This window comes from Anolis carolinensis, chromosome 6, assembly GCF_035594765.1.
Source record: "Anolis carolinensis isolate JA03-04 chromosome 6, rAnoCar3.1.pri, whole genome shotgun sequence".
Classification (NCBI taxonomy): Eukaryota; Metazoa; Chordata; class Lepidosauria; order Squamata; family Dactyloidae; genus Anolis; species Anolis carolinensis.
Window position 1 is genome coordinate 18,428,399 of NC_085846.1, and position 16,932 is coordinate 18,445,330.

General features: G+C 42.0%; 1 protein-coding gene across 1 annotated transcript; it reads right to left on the minus strand.

Annotated features, from left to right (window-relative positions):
* Positions 1 to 1,075: 1,075 nt before the first annotated feature.
* On the minus strand, positions 1,076 to 16,609 carry LOC100555291 (eukaryotic translation initiation factor 3 subunit C). Its single transcript, XM_003225276.4, has 21 exons — positions 16,463 to 16,609; positions 13,805 to 13,935; positions 13,628 to 13,693; positions 13,241 to 13,430; positions 12,711 to 12,836; positions 12,445 to 12,499; positions 12,227 to 12,339; positions 11,853 to 11,980; positions 11,422 to 11,578; positions 11,192 to 11,295; positions 9,484 to 9,625; positions 8,999 to 9,124; positions 8,636 to 8,729; positions 8,181 to 8,368; positions 7,584 to 7,808; positions 6,097 to 6,460; positions 4,554 to 4,713; positions 4,143 to 4,208; positions 3,745 to 3,832; positions 3,091 to 3,253; positions 1,076 to 1,255 (listed from the first exon to the last, which is right to left on the minus strand). Exons 2-21 carry the CDS (start codon positions 13,903 to 13,905, stop codon positions 1,170 to 1,172), a joined length of 2,742 nt encoding a protein of 913 aa, XP_003225324.1. The 5' UTR covers positions 13,906 to 13,935; positions 16,463 to 16,609; the 3' UTR covers positions 1,076 to 1,169.
* Positions 16,610 to 16,932: the final 323 nt, after the last annotated feature.

The following is a 16,932-nucleotide window of genomic DNA, read 5'->3' on the forward strand; positions in this document are numbered from 1 at the left end:
TGGTGATACTCAATGAAGTGCTAAATCTGATTGTGTCCTTCCCTCTATGTGACGCTGTCTGGTCTAATGCTTACATTTTAATTTATTTTTAAAATTGTGCCAATGCACCCAATCTTGCTTCATACATTAGCCTGCCCCAGCTGTGAGTAGAAGCTTTCACTTCCTAAGGACAACAACAGTGAAGAGGTAATATTATGCAGGTCCTTTTCCTAGTCATTCACTTCTGGCCAATACTGACGCCTAATATCTACATTCTCTTGTTGTGGCAACGTTGTCAGGGCTGCCTCAAAATGTTTTGCAGCTTGAGATTAAAAAAGAAATAAATCATGTAGCTTTCCCCATGCTATATGACCTACACAACCTGTGGCTAGGGCAGGCATGGGCAAACTTTGGCTGTCTAGATGTTTTGGACTTCAACTTCCACAATTACTAACAGGGATTTCTGAGAGTTGAAGTCCAAAACACATTGAGGACCAAAGTTTGCCCATGCTTGGGCTAGGGCTTCTGGAAGTTGGGAGTCCCAAACACCTGGAGAGCCACAGGTAGTGCAGTATGTATAAAAGTAGTTGAACTTTTTTTAACGACAGGTGATGGGAGACACAACCGCCTCATGAAAGGCACAGACTAGCTTGTAGGAATGGACACAGGGCAGGCTGTGCCCAACAAAACCTTGCTGTCCCTCTTCCCCAGCTTCTGCTTCATGAGATCTATGCAACAGTTGCTGGGCCCTGGTGTCTGCTTCTTAAGAGATTGAACAAGAACCTTCATTTAGTATCTCCATCTTTATGAGTGGGAGATCTTCCAGCCTCCACATGTTTCAGGATGACTACTCTTATCAAACCACAACAGTGATCAAACTGGATGGGAATCTGAATATCTGTGGCATTTAAAATACCACAATTTCCCTAATGCCCTTTCATCTTGAGGTATATTCCCTCTCCCTTTTCAAAGCTAATGGCAAAAAGCTGATGACTACAGATTCAATAAGCCCACTTAGGTCTGCAAATCTTTCCCTGATAGATTCAGTGCTCTTTCCTAAGCCTCTCCTTGGAACTCCCAAGAATACGACACTGTGTCTCCTTTCAAACCAATACTTTATTTGATGTGTTTTAAACATGGAAATTGGAATACAATATTTGGAATTTCTTTTGTAGGGGGGAGAGGGCCTATCAGTAGTTACTTTGTCGTTCTTGCTGCCGATAGCCTCCACGCCGCATGTAGCCTCCTTCATTTTTACGGTAGCCATCCTTTTGATCTGTGAGAGACAGAAATTTATGAGGAACATGGCCAGCAAAATACACCAGAAATGCATTTTGTTAGGTAGATTATGGGTGAAATTGGATAGGGACACAGAAAGCAATTGAATGCTGATGCTTTTGCTATAGCAGTTGATAATTTTTGCAGCGAAAGCCACTCATCAGACATCACAAAAATTGGGGACAGGAGAAGAGATTATCTAATGCTAGGTCATATGGAGGGAGAAATGTTTGAACTAAAGAAGATTTTAATCCGGTAAATGAAATGATGAAAGCAGTTTCAACTTCCTGACAGCTAGAAGCATCATCTGATTAAAGGAAATTGCTGAGAAGATTTTCAGATTGTGTTCCAGTCATGAAAAGCACTTTCCCCATTTTAACAGAAATGTAAACTTATGGATTTATTTCTCAAGCAGCAGCCATACCTGCTTCTCTCCAAGTCTGCCTATCTATATATATATAAATAAATGTTATGTTCATTTCATTTTGGAGTAAACAACAAAGCCACTGAACCCAATCACACCAAATTTGGACACAAAAGACATAATCATCCAAAATATGTCTTTCCATCAAAAAAAACCATAAAAATATAAACAGGAAATAATTTAAAATCCCCAAAAACCAAAATGACACTACAGCTTGCTCTGTATATTTCCTCTTTCAGCCTCCTTTGCGTCTCTATCCAGGCGATGAGGAAAGGCCAGCACTTCAGGTCATCTCTCTCTTCCCGAGGCATGGACCCAGCCACCCCGAAACCCAGGGGAAGGAGGTGGAGCGGCGGCGGCTCTTCCTCATTAAAGGTCCCCGGCCTCTGGTTTGCGGGAGGGAGAACCAGGGTGCATCTACAACAGGTATGGGCAAACTTGGGCCCTCCAGGTGTTTTGGACTTCACCTCCCACAATTCCTAACAGTCTCAGGCCCAGGGGGGAAAGGCAGGGGCGTGAGGCTGGTAGGAACTGTGGGAGTTGAAGTCCAAAACACCTAGAGGACCCAAAATGGGAATTACAGACAAGAAACAATCAGAGCCAGCTAACATCTCCCAATAAAGGATTCCTCCAGGTAGTAAGTAGCCAGACCTCGAAGCTGCAAGGGTATTCAATGCTAATCAAGGAGATCGATTTCAACATTCACATCTGCCTCAAGCACACAAGAGTTCTTTCCCCCACACTGGACATTCCACAGATATATAAACCCCTTTGTTGCCAGCTTGATTAATACCGAAAGCCTTGCAGATTCAAAGCCAGGCTGCTTCCTATGCCACAGCAACGCTGCTTAGAACTGGATTATCTTGAGTTCACACTGCCATATAATCCAGTTCAGTGTGGATTTTATACAGCTGTGTAGAAGGGGCCTCATAGAATCCAGATCTAAGCAGATAATATAAGATTATAAATATAATATATAATAATTACTGTGGTATACTAATACAGAATATAATCTCTAAAATCAGGATAGGAAATAAAGAGCAACACTCTGAAAACAGGGAATTCCAGAAAGGAAACAACCAGGGCCAGCTAACATCTCCCAACAAAGGATTACCCCAGCCAGGAAGCAGCCAGGCTTTGAAACTGCAAGGCCATTAAATGCTAATCAAGGTGACTAATTGCAGCATTTATACTTGCCACACCAAGACTATACATTACTATTCAACCTGGCCAACCAAGAATTCCACAAGGTAGAAAGCAGCCAGGCTTGCAAGCAGCAAGGCTATTCAGTGCTGTTCATGATTCCCATAAGCCACAGCAATGCGTGGCTGGGCACAGCTAGTATATTCTAAATGACAGAATGAAGGGTGCAAGTGAGCAAGGAACTAATATCTGGAGTGGCCTCTCACCTCGGAAATAGCCTCCATAGGTGCCTTGTTTCTGGTCAAAGACCCTCTCATTGTTCTCCACAAGACTGCCCAGCTTCTCAGCCAACTGCAATGCCAGGTTCTGGAGGGACGTAGGCTCAGTCCGATGCATCACAACGGTCTGAGTTGGCTGGTCTAAGGAGGCCTGGGGAAGAGAGATTGAGAAGATCTGATAAACCCTGCAAGGAAGACTCGGCTATGCATGTTCCAACCACCCAGAATGGGCCAGCACAATATGCAGCCCTCAGATGTTTGGGACTCCACCTCCCAGAAGCCCTAGCCAGATTGTCCCCTTGTCAGAAATTCTGGGAACTGAAGTCCAAAACACCTGGGAGGCCACAGGTTGTGCAGGTCTGACCTAGAAGAACAAAATCCCTTTTTTTATTCATGCCAAAACGTCTCTGAACTTTTTCTTAAAATGTTTAATCAAACTCAAGTCTCCCTAACCTTTCCACTGACCATTTGTTCTGAAGTTTCAAAAACATAATAGTGATGATCATATTTATTTTTTCATTAGTCTGTGCAAGAACAGACCCATTTTCTCTTATCATTCCACCTCCCGTCCCTAGAAACCCATGTCCACATATCTATACCTTCATTACCCAGCACCACATCTTGCACAAAAGGGCCTCTTACCATCAGCTCTTCATTGATGATCATCTTGCTAATGATACTATGCACTGTGGGTAGATCCAGCTCAAACATATCAGACAGAATCTCCATGCTAGGAAGAGAGAGAGATTTTTAGGGGAGGAGAGAATAGGGAACAGAGAAGGTGTAAACCAGGCATCATTGTAGTACAAGAAGACTCTGCATTAAACACAGCAAATGAATTTGCTGAATAAAACATTCCTGCCAGATGGTTGTTGAGAGGATAAAACAACCAATGGCTCACCCACTCTTAGGGACTTGCAGCCATTTATACTTTGTCCATAAAGTAACCTGCACCTCATACTTTAAATAGAAGGCCAGACTAATTAAAGAGACACCAGAATTAAGAGACCAGTCCACTCATCCACCTCTTAGCATATTACCTGATGGAGTCGTAGACACTACTGTAAGTGAAGAGATAGGTTCGGAGAGACTCCTCCTGGATTTTTCTGTTGGGAGAAAACAAGGGATAGATTTAGAGCCCAAAGGGCCACAAGAGTCAGGTACACGGCCCAGATTAGTCCTTCTATTCTCCCACAATTCAAACTCTGTGACAACCAATTGCACACAGTCATGTTTGTCACATTCACTCCTCAACTCTTCCAGAACAGAGAATTCTGAGCTAGATTAGCCAATAATCTGATTCAACAGAAGGAAGATTCCCATTTTCACAGGAACTGTTCATTTTTTCTTTCTCTATACATCCATTTTCGACCATTCAGCTCCAGCTCCCTGCTTTAAAAGAACTCCTGGTTCTATTGCCCAACTCTCCCCTAGTTTCCCTTGTCACTGACCGGACGAGCATGCTGCGCACTTTATCCGCCTCAGGGAAGAGGTCCCAAACTTTCCCATTCATTTTCTCATTGACAATGAAACGATGACAGGTCTTCCAGTCGCCCATCTTCATAGCCTTGGAAGCTGCTACTACATGCTCCCTCATAGATTCTGGGGGGCCTGAGGCGAGGGGAATATGGGGAGAAGATATAAAATAGGAGAAGACATTCTCAATCTTACTGAAAGAAAAGATAGGTGAACTGAACAGCCCTTAAAAGTTCCCTCACACGGGCAGAAAAAAGCCAGAGAACTGAATCTTCATAGAATCATAGAGTTGGAAGAGATCACAAGGGACATCCACATTCACCATCTCTAAGTGTGTTAATAATTAATAATACAAGTTAACAAGCATTTTTCATCAGATATAATTTTAGGTCCTTCTTATAGAGTTTTCTGCACTAATTCAGATCTGTGTTTATTTTTTCTCTATTTCGTGTAGTTTTGCGATGAGGCTAATTGAATAATTAATGCACTTACGCACTGATATCAATTAGATTCTATTGAGTTCAGTGCATAAATGCATTCATTATTCAATTAGCCTCATTGCAGAAACTACACATGATAGAGAAAAAATAAACACAGATCTGAATTCAGCAGAAAAAAAACCTATAGGAATGACCTATCTGATGAAAAAGACTTGTTGGCTTGTGAATAATTAGATTCTATTGATATCAGTACATAAATGCATTCATTATTCAATTAGCCCCATCACTAAAACTACACATGATAAAGAAAAAATAATCACAGATCCAAATTCAGCATATTGTAGATCCAGAAGAATGACCTACATCTGTTAAAAAAATAAATTGTTGGCTTGTGTTACACAAATATAGTGTGAAATGTGCAGACTTTACAGTATGTTGTAATGTACCATTTGTCATATTTTTAAAAGTTGAGATGATGGGGAAAAATAAAGACATATTTGAATTAGCATAAAATTGATTTGAATTGTGCTACTCTTATTTCTGATGATTACAAAAAGTTTGACTTCGTTGGCTTGTGTAAGTAACAAGGAAAGGGCACACACTACCACAATGAACCCAACAAACATATCCGTTTATCCAAAAATGAGAATATGAAATCAAGGAAGGGACTTTGCAATCAAAAGGGCAAAGTAAGTAATAGGAGTCTTAGGGTTGTGAGGCCAACCTGGACAGGGTTTCAGTCACACACACATATTACAGAACTGGGCTACTCTGTCTGCACAAGTGCACACTGCCTTGGAGATGCCTTGAAAAGACTGATATCTGCATCCAAAGGACACAAGGATTCTTGAAACTAAACCTATGGCCACCTTCAGACTATGGCTCTTGATATAAAGTCAGCCAGCCTATTATGTCACAATAGGAATATGGCACACAGCAGCCTTCCCTAACATGGCATTTTCCAGCCAAGTTAAGCTGCAACCCCATCACCCCCAGCCAGCATGTGTCCTGGTTGGGAAAGAATGGCCAAAAATGGAAATCATGAATAAAAAAACAGGCTCATTCCAGGTCTGCTCACCAAGCAGAGGCTGGCGCTCGCCCACACGTAGCTGGTGGTGGAACTGCTTGCTGATCATGCGTCGTCGGGCATCAAACTCATGGGCAGCCATGTAGGGGATCTCAAGTAGCATGGCTGATACCAGGTAGACACACTCCAGGAGCTCCAGGTTGATGTGCATGTGGAAGGGGACCTGGCGGCGCTTCTCAATCTTCTCCTGCTCCTGGTTGCGCTCCTGCATGCTACGCATCAGCAGGCCCTGCCCCAGCAGCTCCTTAGCTCGTCCACTCGACTGGATGTCCAACAGTGCATTGTGAGCATCCTTGATCATGCCCTGGCGGAAAGCACAGATCCCCAGCTGCACCATCGTCCGGTTATACAAGATCTGCAAAGAAGTCACATGTTTTGTTAATGGAGGTGGGACTTAGTGTCACTACCTCCACCGATAGATAACCTACAATCTAAAATGGGAATTTCCTTGCTATTCCATATACAGAAAGGAATGGCCCTTGTTATTTGTCAAGTCAGCTTTGATTTATGACAGTCCTCTGAACCTCCAAGACACCCTATCATTAACAGTCCTGTTCTTATCTTTCAAATTCATGGTCACAGCTTCCTTAATCGAGTCTCCCCATCTACAATGTGATCTGGAACTAGACTAGCAGTTGGATTCTGAAGCCAGATGATAGGACAGAAAAAAACATTTAAAATGGTAAAGCAGCAACAACAATTCAGCAGATGAGAAGCTTCTAGTATCAGCAATCAAGCAACTGATATTAAGCAATTCAGGAGCAGAGCCAGGCTTTAAAAATTTATAGAATAATTTGTTCAAAGAATTACATTACTAAATAGGAAAGTAAAACAGGGCCTAGCTATCTAATTAGCTAACTCACAGGAGACATCTTGTCTCTCTCCATGTTCATTGGAGAACAACCAAAATGTAGGACATGCCATTTGCTCAAAAAGAGGTGTGCCCCGAAAGGTAGCAGTCTAACAAGAAAAGTAATATGAAGACAATGACAGGAAGACAGATCGGCCAATGGGGGAAGGACTTTTGTCTGCCAACTAATTCTTCCTCTTTATTCCTAATGGGGTGGGAAGAACTCCAATAAACTCTTTAGTCTTAAACCATTCATTCCGTTAAAACTGTCAGGCAAGCTTTAATTTCCGCTTAGAAGGTAGCGGCTGTGAGCAGCAGTGAATGTGTCGCCAGGAAGAACAGAACACAGCATGAAACTACAAAAGCCCCATTATCAACCACATAGAATCGGCATCACTGGCTGTGCACATTCTCTCAATGGAGGACTGCAAGATCTATGTCCCATTCCAGATTATAGACCATCCCATTCCAGATTATAGACCATCAATTTCCACTAAGACAGCTCAGGATTTCCTGATTCTAAGGAGTCAACTTGGAACCAGGCACTCACTGCTCTGAGGATTTGTTTTGTTCTACTGTGCCTGAACATCCCTGAATCTTCTTTCTATTCCAGTTCTTGCTTTCTAACCTGCACTGGTGGGTCAGCATGCTGGATGTTGTCCTGGAGGTGACTCATGAGCATCAAGTCCCGGGCCTGGTACCAGCGGTCATGCAAGGCATGGTGATAAATGTGACAGAGAATGGCGCAAGTACGGATTCGGTCCGTCCGGTCCTTGGCATAGATAAATTTGCAGAGGCGTTGCATTTGCACAGCTGAGTCTTCAGCTTCGTTCTCAGCCTGGTCTTGTTCAGACTGCAAGAAAACAAGGAATACAATGTAAAAAACTAAGAGACATAAAACACAAAACAGAATGTACGTGTAGCCTGCAGTATAGTCTTGAGTCACAAAATAGCAGAGTTCCATAATCTCCTTTGAAACAAAAGCTGCAGCCAGACCTGAGATAGTCATTTATTCAAAGAGCCTAAGAATAACAATAAGCACGTACTGGACTGGATGGATGGATATCAAGTACAATGCAGATTCCTACATGGTCTACAGTTTAGGATGAAACAATATTTACTCTCCACAAAGTCCACAGCGGTACATTACAAAGTGAAACTGCTCTGGAAATTTACTCCTGCCAAGGATAAAGAAGGAACTTCACTGTCTCAGAAGCTGCTCTACCTTGCTATCTCCTGCTGGACCTTGCTGCCGTTGGTGAGCCTTGTAGTCAAATTTGTAGTAGGTGTGGAGAATGCAGCGCAGGTAGATGCGGCATATCTCTTCTGTGGTCCCCTTGTCCTGAAGGTACGTCTGGACACGTTGTATGATCTTACAGACTCGGGCCTCATCCTTTAGATGGTCCACATATTCTGGTGGAAATGTAACATACATTTATAGACATCTGTACAAGCAGGGATGGTGGTTTTCCCTGACAGACACAATTCTGAGAAAAATCTGTATCTGCTTGAATATTGGTGGCGATGATAGGGGACCAGAAAGTAGTCTTACGCATCCAAAAGTAAAGTATGAAAATATGCAGTCAACCCTATGTCAAGTCCCTTAGCAGATTCAGCCTTCAACCAATCTCAACATTCTTCACTCCAAGACCTCCTTTCCTGTGATGTGTTCATACTCACCTTGGGAATGAGGGTCTGTGTTCTGCATGATCTTGGTGAATTCCTCATCCATTCGCTCCACCAAGGTCAGAATGCAGCCTCGCACACGATAAGGCTGCCCATGTGAACATATAAATGTAAAAATCATTAGTCATATACTAGTTTCACTCAACCTGCTGCCATCTACGACTCTAGAATATTTCCATCACTTATACTGGCTGAAAATGATGGGAACTGATCTGAGAAGTACCAGAAAGAAAAACAGCAGCACAGGTGCACTCATCTCTCCCCTTGTTTCTTCCTGACCCCACAGACTTCCCTGCCCTGGGTCTAGAAGGCCTGAAGATGGGAAGCAGGTACAGGTGTCTCGCCAGCAACACTCACCTGTTCACTGTTGGACAGGTTCTCTGAGTCTTCTGCAATATTCTCCCCAATGAAAATGTTGGGATTAGCAAATAGGATGTCTAGAAGCTCATCAATACAATCCAGGCATTTCTTCCACATCTCCGGCTATATGGAAGGGCAGAGGAATAGCAAAAAGAAAATCATTATCTTTCCAAGGGGTTATGGGAAGAAACCTACCAGTAACCCAAGGTCACAAGTCATATGGGAGCGGTTGGAGATCTTTAGTCCTCTAGATGATTTGACCTCCTATTCCCAAAATTCCTAACTAGCATGGTGAATGGCAATGAATTATATCAATTGCAATTGTAAAAAAATAAATAAATCCTGAGAATCCGTTTTCCCATCCCTGCCCTACAACCAACACAAGAAAAAGCGCCATGTGCTATTTTGAAGGGCACCCCCCATACACTGCCCCTCACATATTTACATCCACAAGAAATCTTTCTTCCCTCCTAGCTCCTTACCTTCATATATGTAGCCAAGTTGGGGTTGTAATCATACAATGAGGCAACAATGTTGAACTTGATCTTTACATCAATAGCAATGCCCAGGTTATTTTCTGCTGCGATTCCAACCAGGAGATGAAAGAGATCGATCTGTGCTGCCCTGTAAAGAAAAGGATGAAAGAGAGCTTTAATAATGTACTGGGGGAAATCAGAGATACTTTGACAGATTTCTTAGTGGATTGCGCAACTGCCTTGTGCTTAGATTTCTTAATCCATGTGGAAATTCCTTCATTTTCATTTCACCTGGAAATAGCCAAAAATAGAAATACATAAAAGCCTGAATGAGGCACCATGAGATGCTCTAAAGACCTACATGACAGCAACCTTTAGGGTAAGTGCCAGATCTCAGATCTCCTTGGCATGCCAAAGGGTTGGAGTTCAATCGCCTGGTATTAGCACAGCAGTTTTAAAACACAGGTGATGGGAATAGACTTTCCACAATACTTTATGGACTGGATACATAAAATGCAGCTTTCTGCCTTGTCAGAGTATTTATGTTTCACACTGCCAAATCCAAGCAAGAATTACCTAACTACCCTTGTTTATGGCTCTGATGGGAGGTCAAGCAGGATACAAGATTATTTAAATAAAACCTACTTACACTCATTACTTTGTGACCATAGTTTCTTTGCTTTTGCTTGTGGTATCTGTGTAGTACCCACAGTATGACAAAGGAGGGCAGCATCAATCTTAAATCCATAAGAATCCAAATAGTTTGATAATAACTATGGGTTGTTTAAGCAAACCAGTTTCATTAATAATAATAACAACAATACTACTTTATTTATAGCCTGCTCTAGCTCCCCGGGGGGACTCAGGGCAGTTACCAAACAAAAAGTGGCAAACATTCAGTGCCATAATTAAAAAACAAACAGACAGACAAACCAAATCAAAACAAGAAGTAAAACAAAATCCATATAAACTTATAACTATCTGAAAAATAAGTACTTAAACAAACATAATAAATATCATCATTTCAAACTGGGTTGTTTAAAACAGTTTAACCACATTTTTGTAGCTTAGACAATAGGGAAAAGCTGTGAGTGATCTAAAGCAAAAGCAAAATCATTCACAAGGAAGATAAGAAGTGCATGCATGAACTTGGGAGGTCATTGAGGTTGGTTTTATTACATTAGACTCAGAGTCAGCATGATTTAGCCATGGAAGGCCTGCACATTGTAGTCCTCACTTTAAAATGAAGCTCACTGGGTGACCCTGAATTAGTCACTCTGCCTTGTCTACCTTATTTGATTGTTATGAGGATAAACTGGAGAGAGTAGAACTTAAGTTGATTAAGGTGAAAGTAAGATATAAATGTAACCAATATGTAAATGTCCACATGAGGGAAAAAAGTTACCAGGAGACTTTTTTTGGGAGGGGGAAAGGGTGAAACACATGTATCTAACTTAATTACTGCCTCATCCCAACCAAAGAAAAAGGAAAAAAAAAAAGACCGGGAAAGATTTAGTACAATATTTTGTGATTACGTATGCTCTATCATTTGATGATGACACCAACAAAGAATGCCTGTAAATTATTTTCTGTGGCACCTTCTGAGAAGGCAGTAACAACACAAAGGAGTCAACAAGCAAAATGGAATTCTGTGAAGGGTAATGATTCATGTCTACCCATCCTTCTTGTACTAAATCACCGCTTGCTGGCTTACCTATCAGTGCCCTTCTTCCCACGGGCCTGGAGGATCTCATTGAGCTTCTTCACAACTACAGCATGATTGATCTCTGTGCCTTTAGCAAACATTTTTGGCTTTTCCTGTCGAAGGAGAAACTAAATAAGCTCAAGGTATACATGGGCAAAGAAGGGCAGAAAAAATGTGCTGAAAATCTTCCTGTTCATTCCACTTTGGTTGCCAGGGTAGAGAGTAAGAACCAGCCTCACCTTGACCAATGGAACGCCTCCCTTGACTTTCTCCCACTCGCCACCCTCGTTGTCATCCTCATCATCTTCATATTTCTTGGATTTGCGGTCCTGCTTTTTCTTGGCTTTCTCTTCCCTTTTCTTCTCCAAACCTTTCTTGTCCTCCTCAGTGCCAGTTCTGTTTAAGAAAGAAAATACATATGAGAAGAAAGGAAGACACCATTCCACCAGGCTTAGCCCTGTAAGAAGATGAAAGCCTTCCTCCTGCCATCTCAACTGCCCAGGCCCTAGAGGGAGAAAAAGCAACAGTACTTGTTGGATTTAATCTCCTTTAACATTGCCCTACCAGCCCAAGAAATGATAATAAATCATACAGAGATAAGAAATATTGCATCAACACAAGCACTTCCCACCTTGTCAACAGAGGCTGTTCCCTGTATTTCCCAGCTTACTTTTTAAGAAATTTGGAAGCCAGGGAGGTGTATTTGCTCTCATCTTCATCTGACTCAGAGTCTGTTTCTGAATCTGATGAGCCCCATTCTTCATCATCATCAGAGTCCTCCTCATCCTCATCCTCATCCTGTCAGGGACAAAGAAAACATACACAATAGCAAGCTACATGACAAGAAAGTTCATTTATTGATCAGCTTTTCATAGGAAATCTGTCCTTGAAGACAAAGGTTGTTCAATTCCAATTCTCAGTCTTAGTTTTAATGCCTCTCTGAACTCAAATGAACCCATGAAGTGCCCAACACTCATATCCTTCTAGACAACACATAAAAGAAGAGCCAAAAGTTCAAGACACTCTTCTTCCCAGAATTCTCACCTCTATCTTTTTGAGGAACTTGCCACGGCCCTCACCAGCTCCTTCCTTTTTCTTCAGGAAAGCTGCTGCGCTCATTCCCTCATCATCATCATCACCATCTGAAGAGGAAGATCCTGAAACCAAGGTGGATTGAGGAAAAAGTAATACAGAGAATAGATTTTACACACCAAAATAACAAGAGGGTTTAGCTAGAATGGAAAGTCTTCATTGCCACTCACCCTCTGAATCGTCACTTTTCTTATCCTCATCTTCATCAGCTGACTGCTCAGGGTTCTGAAGAAGGAAGAAAGCAAAGACAGATGTTTCAATTCTTTCATAAGCTTGACATCTTTATGCCTCTCTTTGGTTCTGATCTTCAGTTTTAACACAAAGAGAAAATCCACACAACTTCTTAATGACTCCCAAGAACTTGATCACATTCCCAGGTGCAAAAGAATTCTTAACTGCCTCCCCGAATGTCCTCTATGCCATAATATGTCAATACCTGGCGGTAGGATGTGATCTGTGTCTCATAATCCCGGTTGTACTTTCGGATCTTCTGGCGGAGAGTGCTCAGTGCTTTAGCATTGTTCTTGTTCATTTTTTTCTTACCTTCTTTGTCCTCCCATAACTGTAACAAGGAGGGGGGGGGGATAAGGGAAACAGGATTATAGACAATACATGGCTATTTGTCCCTTAAACCGAAAGCACATGAGGTGAGATGAGGAAAGTGTGGCCTGGAGACCTCCAAGCCTGTTACTCCCCAATGATTCCTGGAACTGAAGAGATCCCAGATCTACCCAGTCATTTTCTGAGATGAAAATTTCCCTTGAACATTGCCAGGATTAGTATTATGTCTCAAATTCCAGAAATCATCCAAAGGAACTGAAATGACTTGATGCCACCTCTGGCATCCAAATTGTTTCTCATCTCTTCTGCAGTTGCTCAGCCATGTGACACAGAATGGCCACTTCGTTCCCTGGCTTACCTATTAGGACCCAAAAACCCCTGACTGCCACCTCCACTAGCAAATACCTCATTGAGGTAATCTTCCAGGTCTGCCAGGATGCGAATGTAGAAGTGGGGCACCCCCTCCTTGTCAACAATGCTCTTGGCTTTCCCATAAGCCTTGCCCAGCAATTCAAATTCCTCTAGGCATTTGGTGACATCCCGGATCTTCATTGCATTCCGAATTGTTTTGATCAAGTTGGTAAGCTCCTCAAATCTGGCACAAAGAAAAGGAAGAATGTTAAACCATGGAATAGAAGAAATACAACTGGGATGGCCAAAAGCAAAGGAAGAGACAAGCCAAAGGAAAGAAGCTGCTCAAAGGCTATTCTACAAGATGGGATATTTTTCCAAATATCCCAAATACTTTCCCCAGACCTCTGGTAATCAGGAAGCTAACTAAGCAAGCCTCACCTTTTGTCCTTTGCACTGCGCACAACTCTCTTTGTATCTTCCTCATCTTCACTCAACAGCAGAGGCCTACAAGGAAAGCAAAACAGATTGAGAAATTCTATAGCTTTCTTTTGCTGATTCTCTTCCTTGGATACTCTGATCTTTCCTTTCCCCTCTAATCCTCCCCCAAATACTTACTGTTTCCCAAAGTTGCCTCCAACAGGCTTTGCTACTAGTTCATCCCCAGAGAGTGATGATTCTGACTCACTGTCTGAGCCAGTTGTAAAGAAACGTGACATGGTTGCGGTTATTTATATGCACTCTTGAACCTGGATGACAAGGGAAAAATAAGTTTTTCAGTAAACTTAATGACAATTTCACATATTTGAAAACGCATGTTTTCACACCAGTGGTTATGTATGCTCTGTCATCAACCCTTTATTGTCATCCTGCTTCAAAACTAAACAAATTCAATGGTATTAATTTTTTCTCAACCATCAAGTTTTCAACATATACTTTTCCATACATCTTATTTGTATGGGTGGAATCTGCAGCTCTCACATGTTATGTGGCGACAGCTACCACCATTCCTGAACACACAATGTTAGCAAAGCCAATGAGAACTGAAGTCTAACAGCATCTAGAAAGTCACTGATTCCACACTTTTGCTCTACTGCATCCTATATGCTGATTTTCTGATTTTACTTCCCTCACTTCTGGGCTGCCTTTTTGTTATTTATCTACACATTTATCAAACCAACCCCCAGAGTCAGGGGGAAACCTTTACCTTTACCTAGAGACCTTCATAGGACTACAATCCAGATCTCTCTAATCCTTGTCAATAATGTACCTCTGCCTTCCCCAATCCACTGCTGTTCAGGTGTCCCAGACTACAATAGCTATAATCTTTACATAGAGAATAGAATTTATAATCCGACATAGCTGGAGGGCATCCGATTGGAAAAGGTTGTTCTAACTTCAATGGTTTTCAACATATACTTCTCTCTGTATCTTATGCCCTCCTGTAACTTAAGTTTCTAAGCAAAAGGATGTACACATGCCCCTATTTGCATTATATAGTGCCCTAATTGCACATGTCACTTCACAAGTAAAATCAATAATAGCTACTGAAAAGCACATAGTGCAATCCACATGGAAAGGAGCCTCATTCCCACATGTTTATTCATGGTCTGTATTTTATTCTTTCAAAAGCTCTGGTAACTATTCTATTCTGTCAAAAGCCCAACACATTTTGACATATATATTGAACTGAATGGCTTTCTTCAGTTGCTACACAAATGTCATAGTGTAAAAACACTATAGATAAATATACTGTATATATATCCAAATATTGTTGGCAAAAAATATGAAATAAAGATTCAGCAGTATGCTGATCTGTTTTAGTGAGTCTGACTAATTCCATTTTGAAAAGGTGACTTGGTATTCCCATATCACCAAAAATAATAATAACAACAACAACAACAATCTATATATATAAAAGGGTAATGAAATTTCGGCCTAGGACAAAACAACAAAACTACACATCCCAGAAACACTAAACTTGGCAGCAAAACCCCTCATCCATGCCTCTACGTTCATACAATAAAAAGAAAAGAAAAATAAAGTCCTAATTAGAGGGAGAGGAATAATTGTTTTTATTCAATTGCTGCCAGTTAGAAGGCTAAGCTCCGCCCACTTGGTCTCCTAGCAACCACTCAGCCCAGGAGACAGGCAGAGTTAGGCCTCACTTAGGCCTCTTACACACTGCCTATAAAATACAGATTATCTGATTTTAACTGGGTTATATGGCAGTGTAGACTCAAGGCCCTTCCACACAGCTATATAACCCATTTATAATGGACTTAATGTCAGGGGAAAACCTTTACCCTTTACCTTAACTACCACCAATTCCTCAATACTTTATTTCCCATACCACCATACTTCGCCACAGCAACGCGTGGCCAGGCACAGCTAGTCCTGTATTTATATATGTCCTCGAGAGGACTCAGGGCACTTTCCAGCATGTACAAAACAGTCAGTTGTCAAAACAACATACAACGGCATGAACAAATAAACATAATAAAACAATATCATAAAACAGCAGTAAAAACAGTTACATCTAAAATGAACACAGCTACAATATCAATCAACATGAAGGAGTTCAGTACAGTAATCAGGGCTGTGAGGTAGACATAATCAATTAAAAGCTAGGGAAAGACGTGTAACAATCATAACAAATTGCAACAATTTATTATGAGCCACACAGTCAAAGGCTTTAGAAGAGTCAATAAAACAGAAATAGTTGTTTTTCTAAAACTCCAGCAGATACTGGCAATTGGGTCACTCGTTTCTCTACCTTTTCTAAACCCAGATTGTACATCTGGCAACTTTCCCTCCATGTATTGCCGGAGCCTACCTTGCAGGATCTTGAGCATTACCTTAATGGCACATGAAAAAAGTGCCACTGTACAAAAGTTTGAGCACTATTTGCATGAAGTATACAGACAACCATTCAAGCTATCAACAAGAAAAATGTCTGAAGGTGGCAAACAAGCTCTCCTCATAAACTGGGCTGTTCAAGCCGCTTAAGCGGCTGAGGGGGGAAAGGAAAGGGCCTGAGGCTGTTAGGAATGTGGGAGTAGAAGCCCAAAACACCTGGAGGGCCCAAGTTTGCCTAGGCCTGGCTTAGAAGGAAGGAAGGAAGGAAGGGAATGTCTGATGCAACCTGGCTGAAACAAGTCTGGCCATTGAAGAGTTTCAAGTCCAAAGTAAGCAACAAATCCTCCAAATCCCCCGTGTGTTGTGACCACAACCCCTTTGTCTCCTCTTCCCCCCAAATCCCCCCATTAACCGTACCTCTTCCACGCGCTCAACCCGGCTGGGCCTACAAAACAAGACGGGGGTAAAAAAAATTCCCACTGCGCACGCGCATAGCTTTTCACGACTCACGAGCCTGCCGCCCCAATGGCCGGCACTCTTTCCTGATGATTACATCCGGGTCTCTCCCATTTTTAAACCAATGGTAGAGCGATAGAGATAGTCTTTCTTTCTTCAAAACCGGAAATCTTTCTCGCGCCTGTGTGTGACGTCACAACTGGCTCTTGAGGGCGTGGGCGCCATTTTTTTTAACCTGCTTGCTTTGAGGTTTCGTCATTCCCTTTTATTTTCTGCACTGCAGTACTTCCACCTTTGGAACCCCAGGATATATACTAGAGAAGAATCAGTCGGGGCCAGCTAACACCTCCCAACAAAGGATTACCTCAGGCAGGAAGCAACCAGGCTTTGAAGTGCAAGACCATTCAGTTCCAATCAAGCTGGCCAATTGC

Bases quoted from the DNA above. Each gene is read 5' to 3' on its own strand.
- LOC100555291 (XM_003225276.4), bottom strand. From the start codon at position 13,905: ATGTCACGTTTCTTTACAACTGGCTCAGACAGTGAGTCAGAATCATCA. The intron at 11,579-11,852 runs GTAAGCTGGGAA...TTTCTTAAACAG, and splicing joins GCTTCCAAATTTCTTAAAAA to AACTGGCACTGAGGAGGACA. The intron at 3,254-3,744 runs GTAAGAGGCCCT...TCTCTTCCCCAG, and splicing joins TCATCAATGAAGAGCTGATG to GCCTCCTTAGACCAGCCAAC.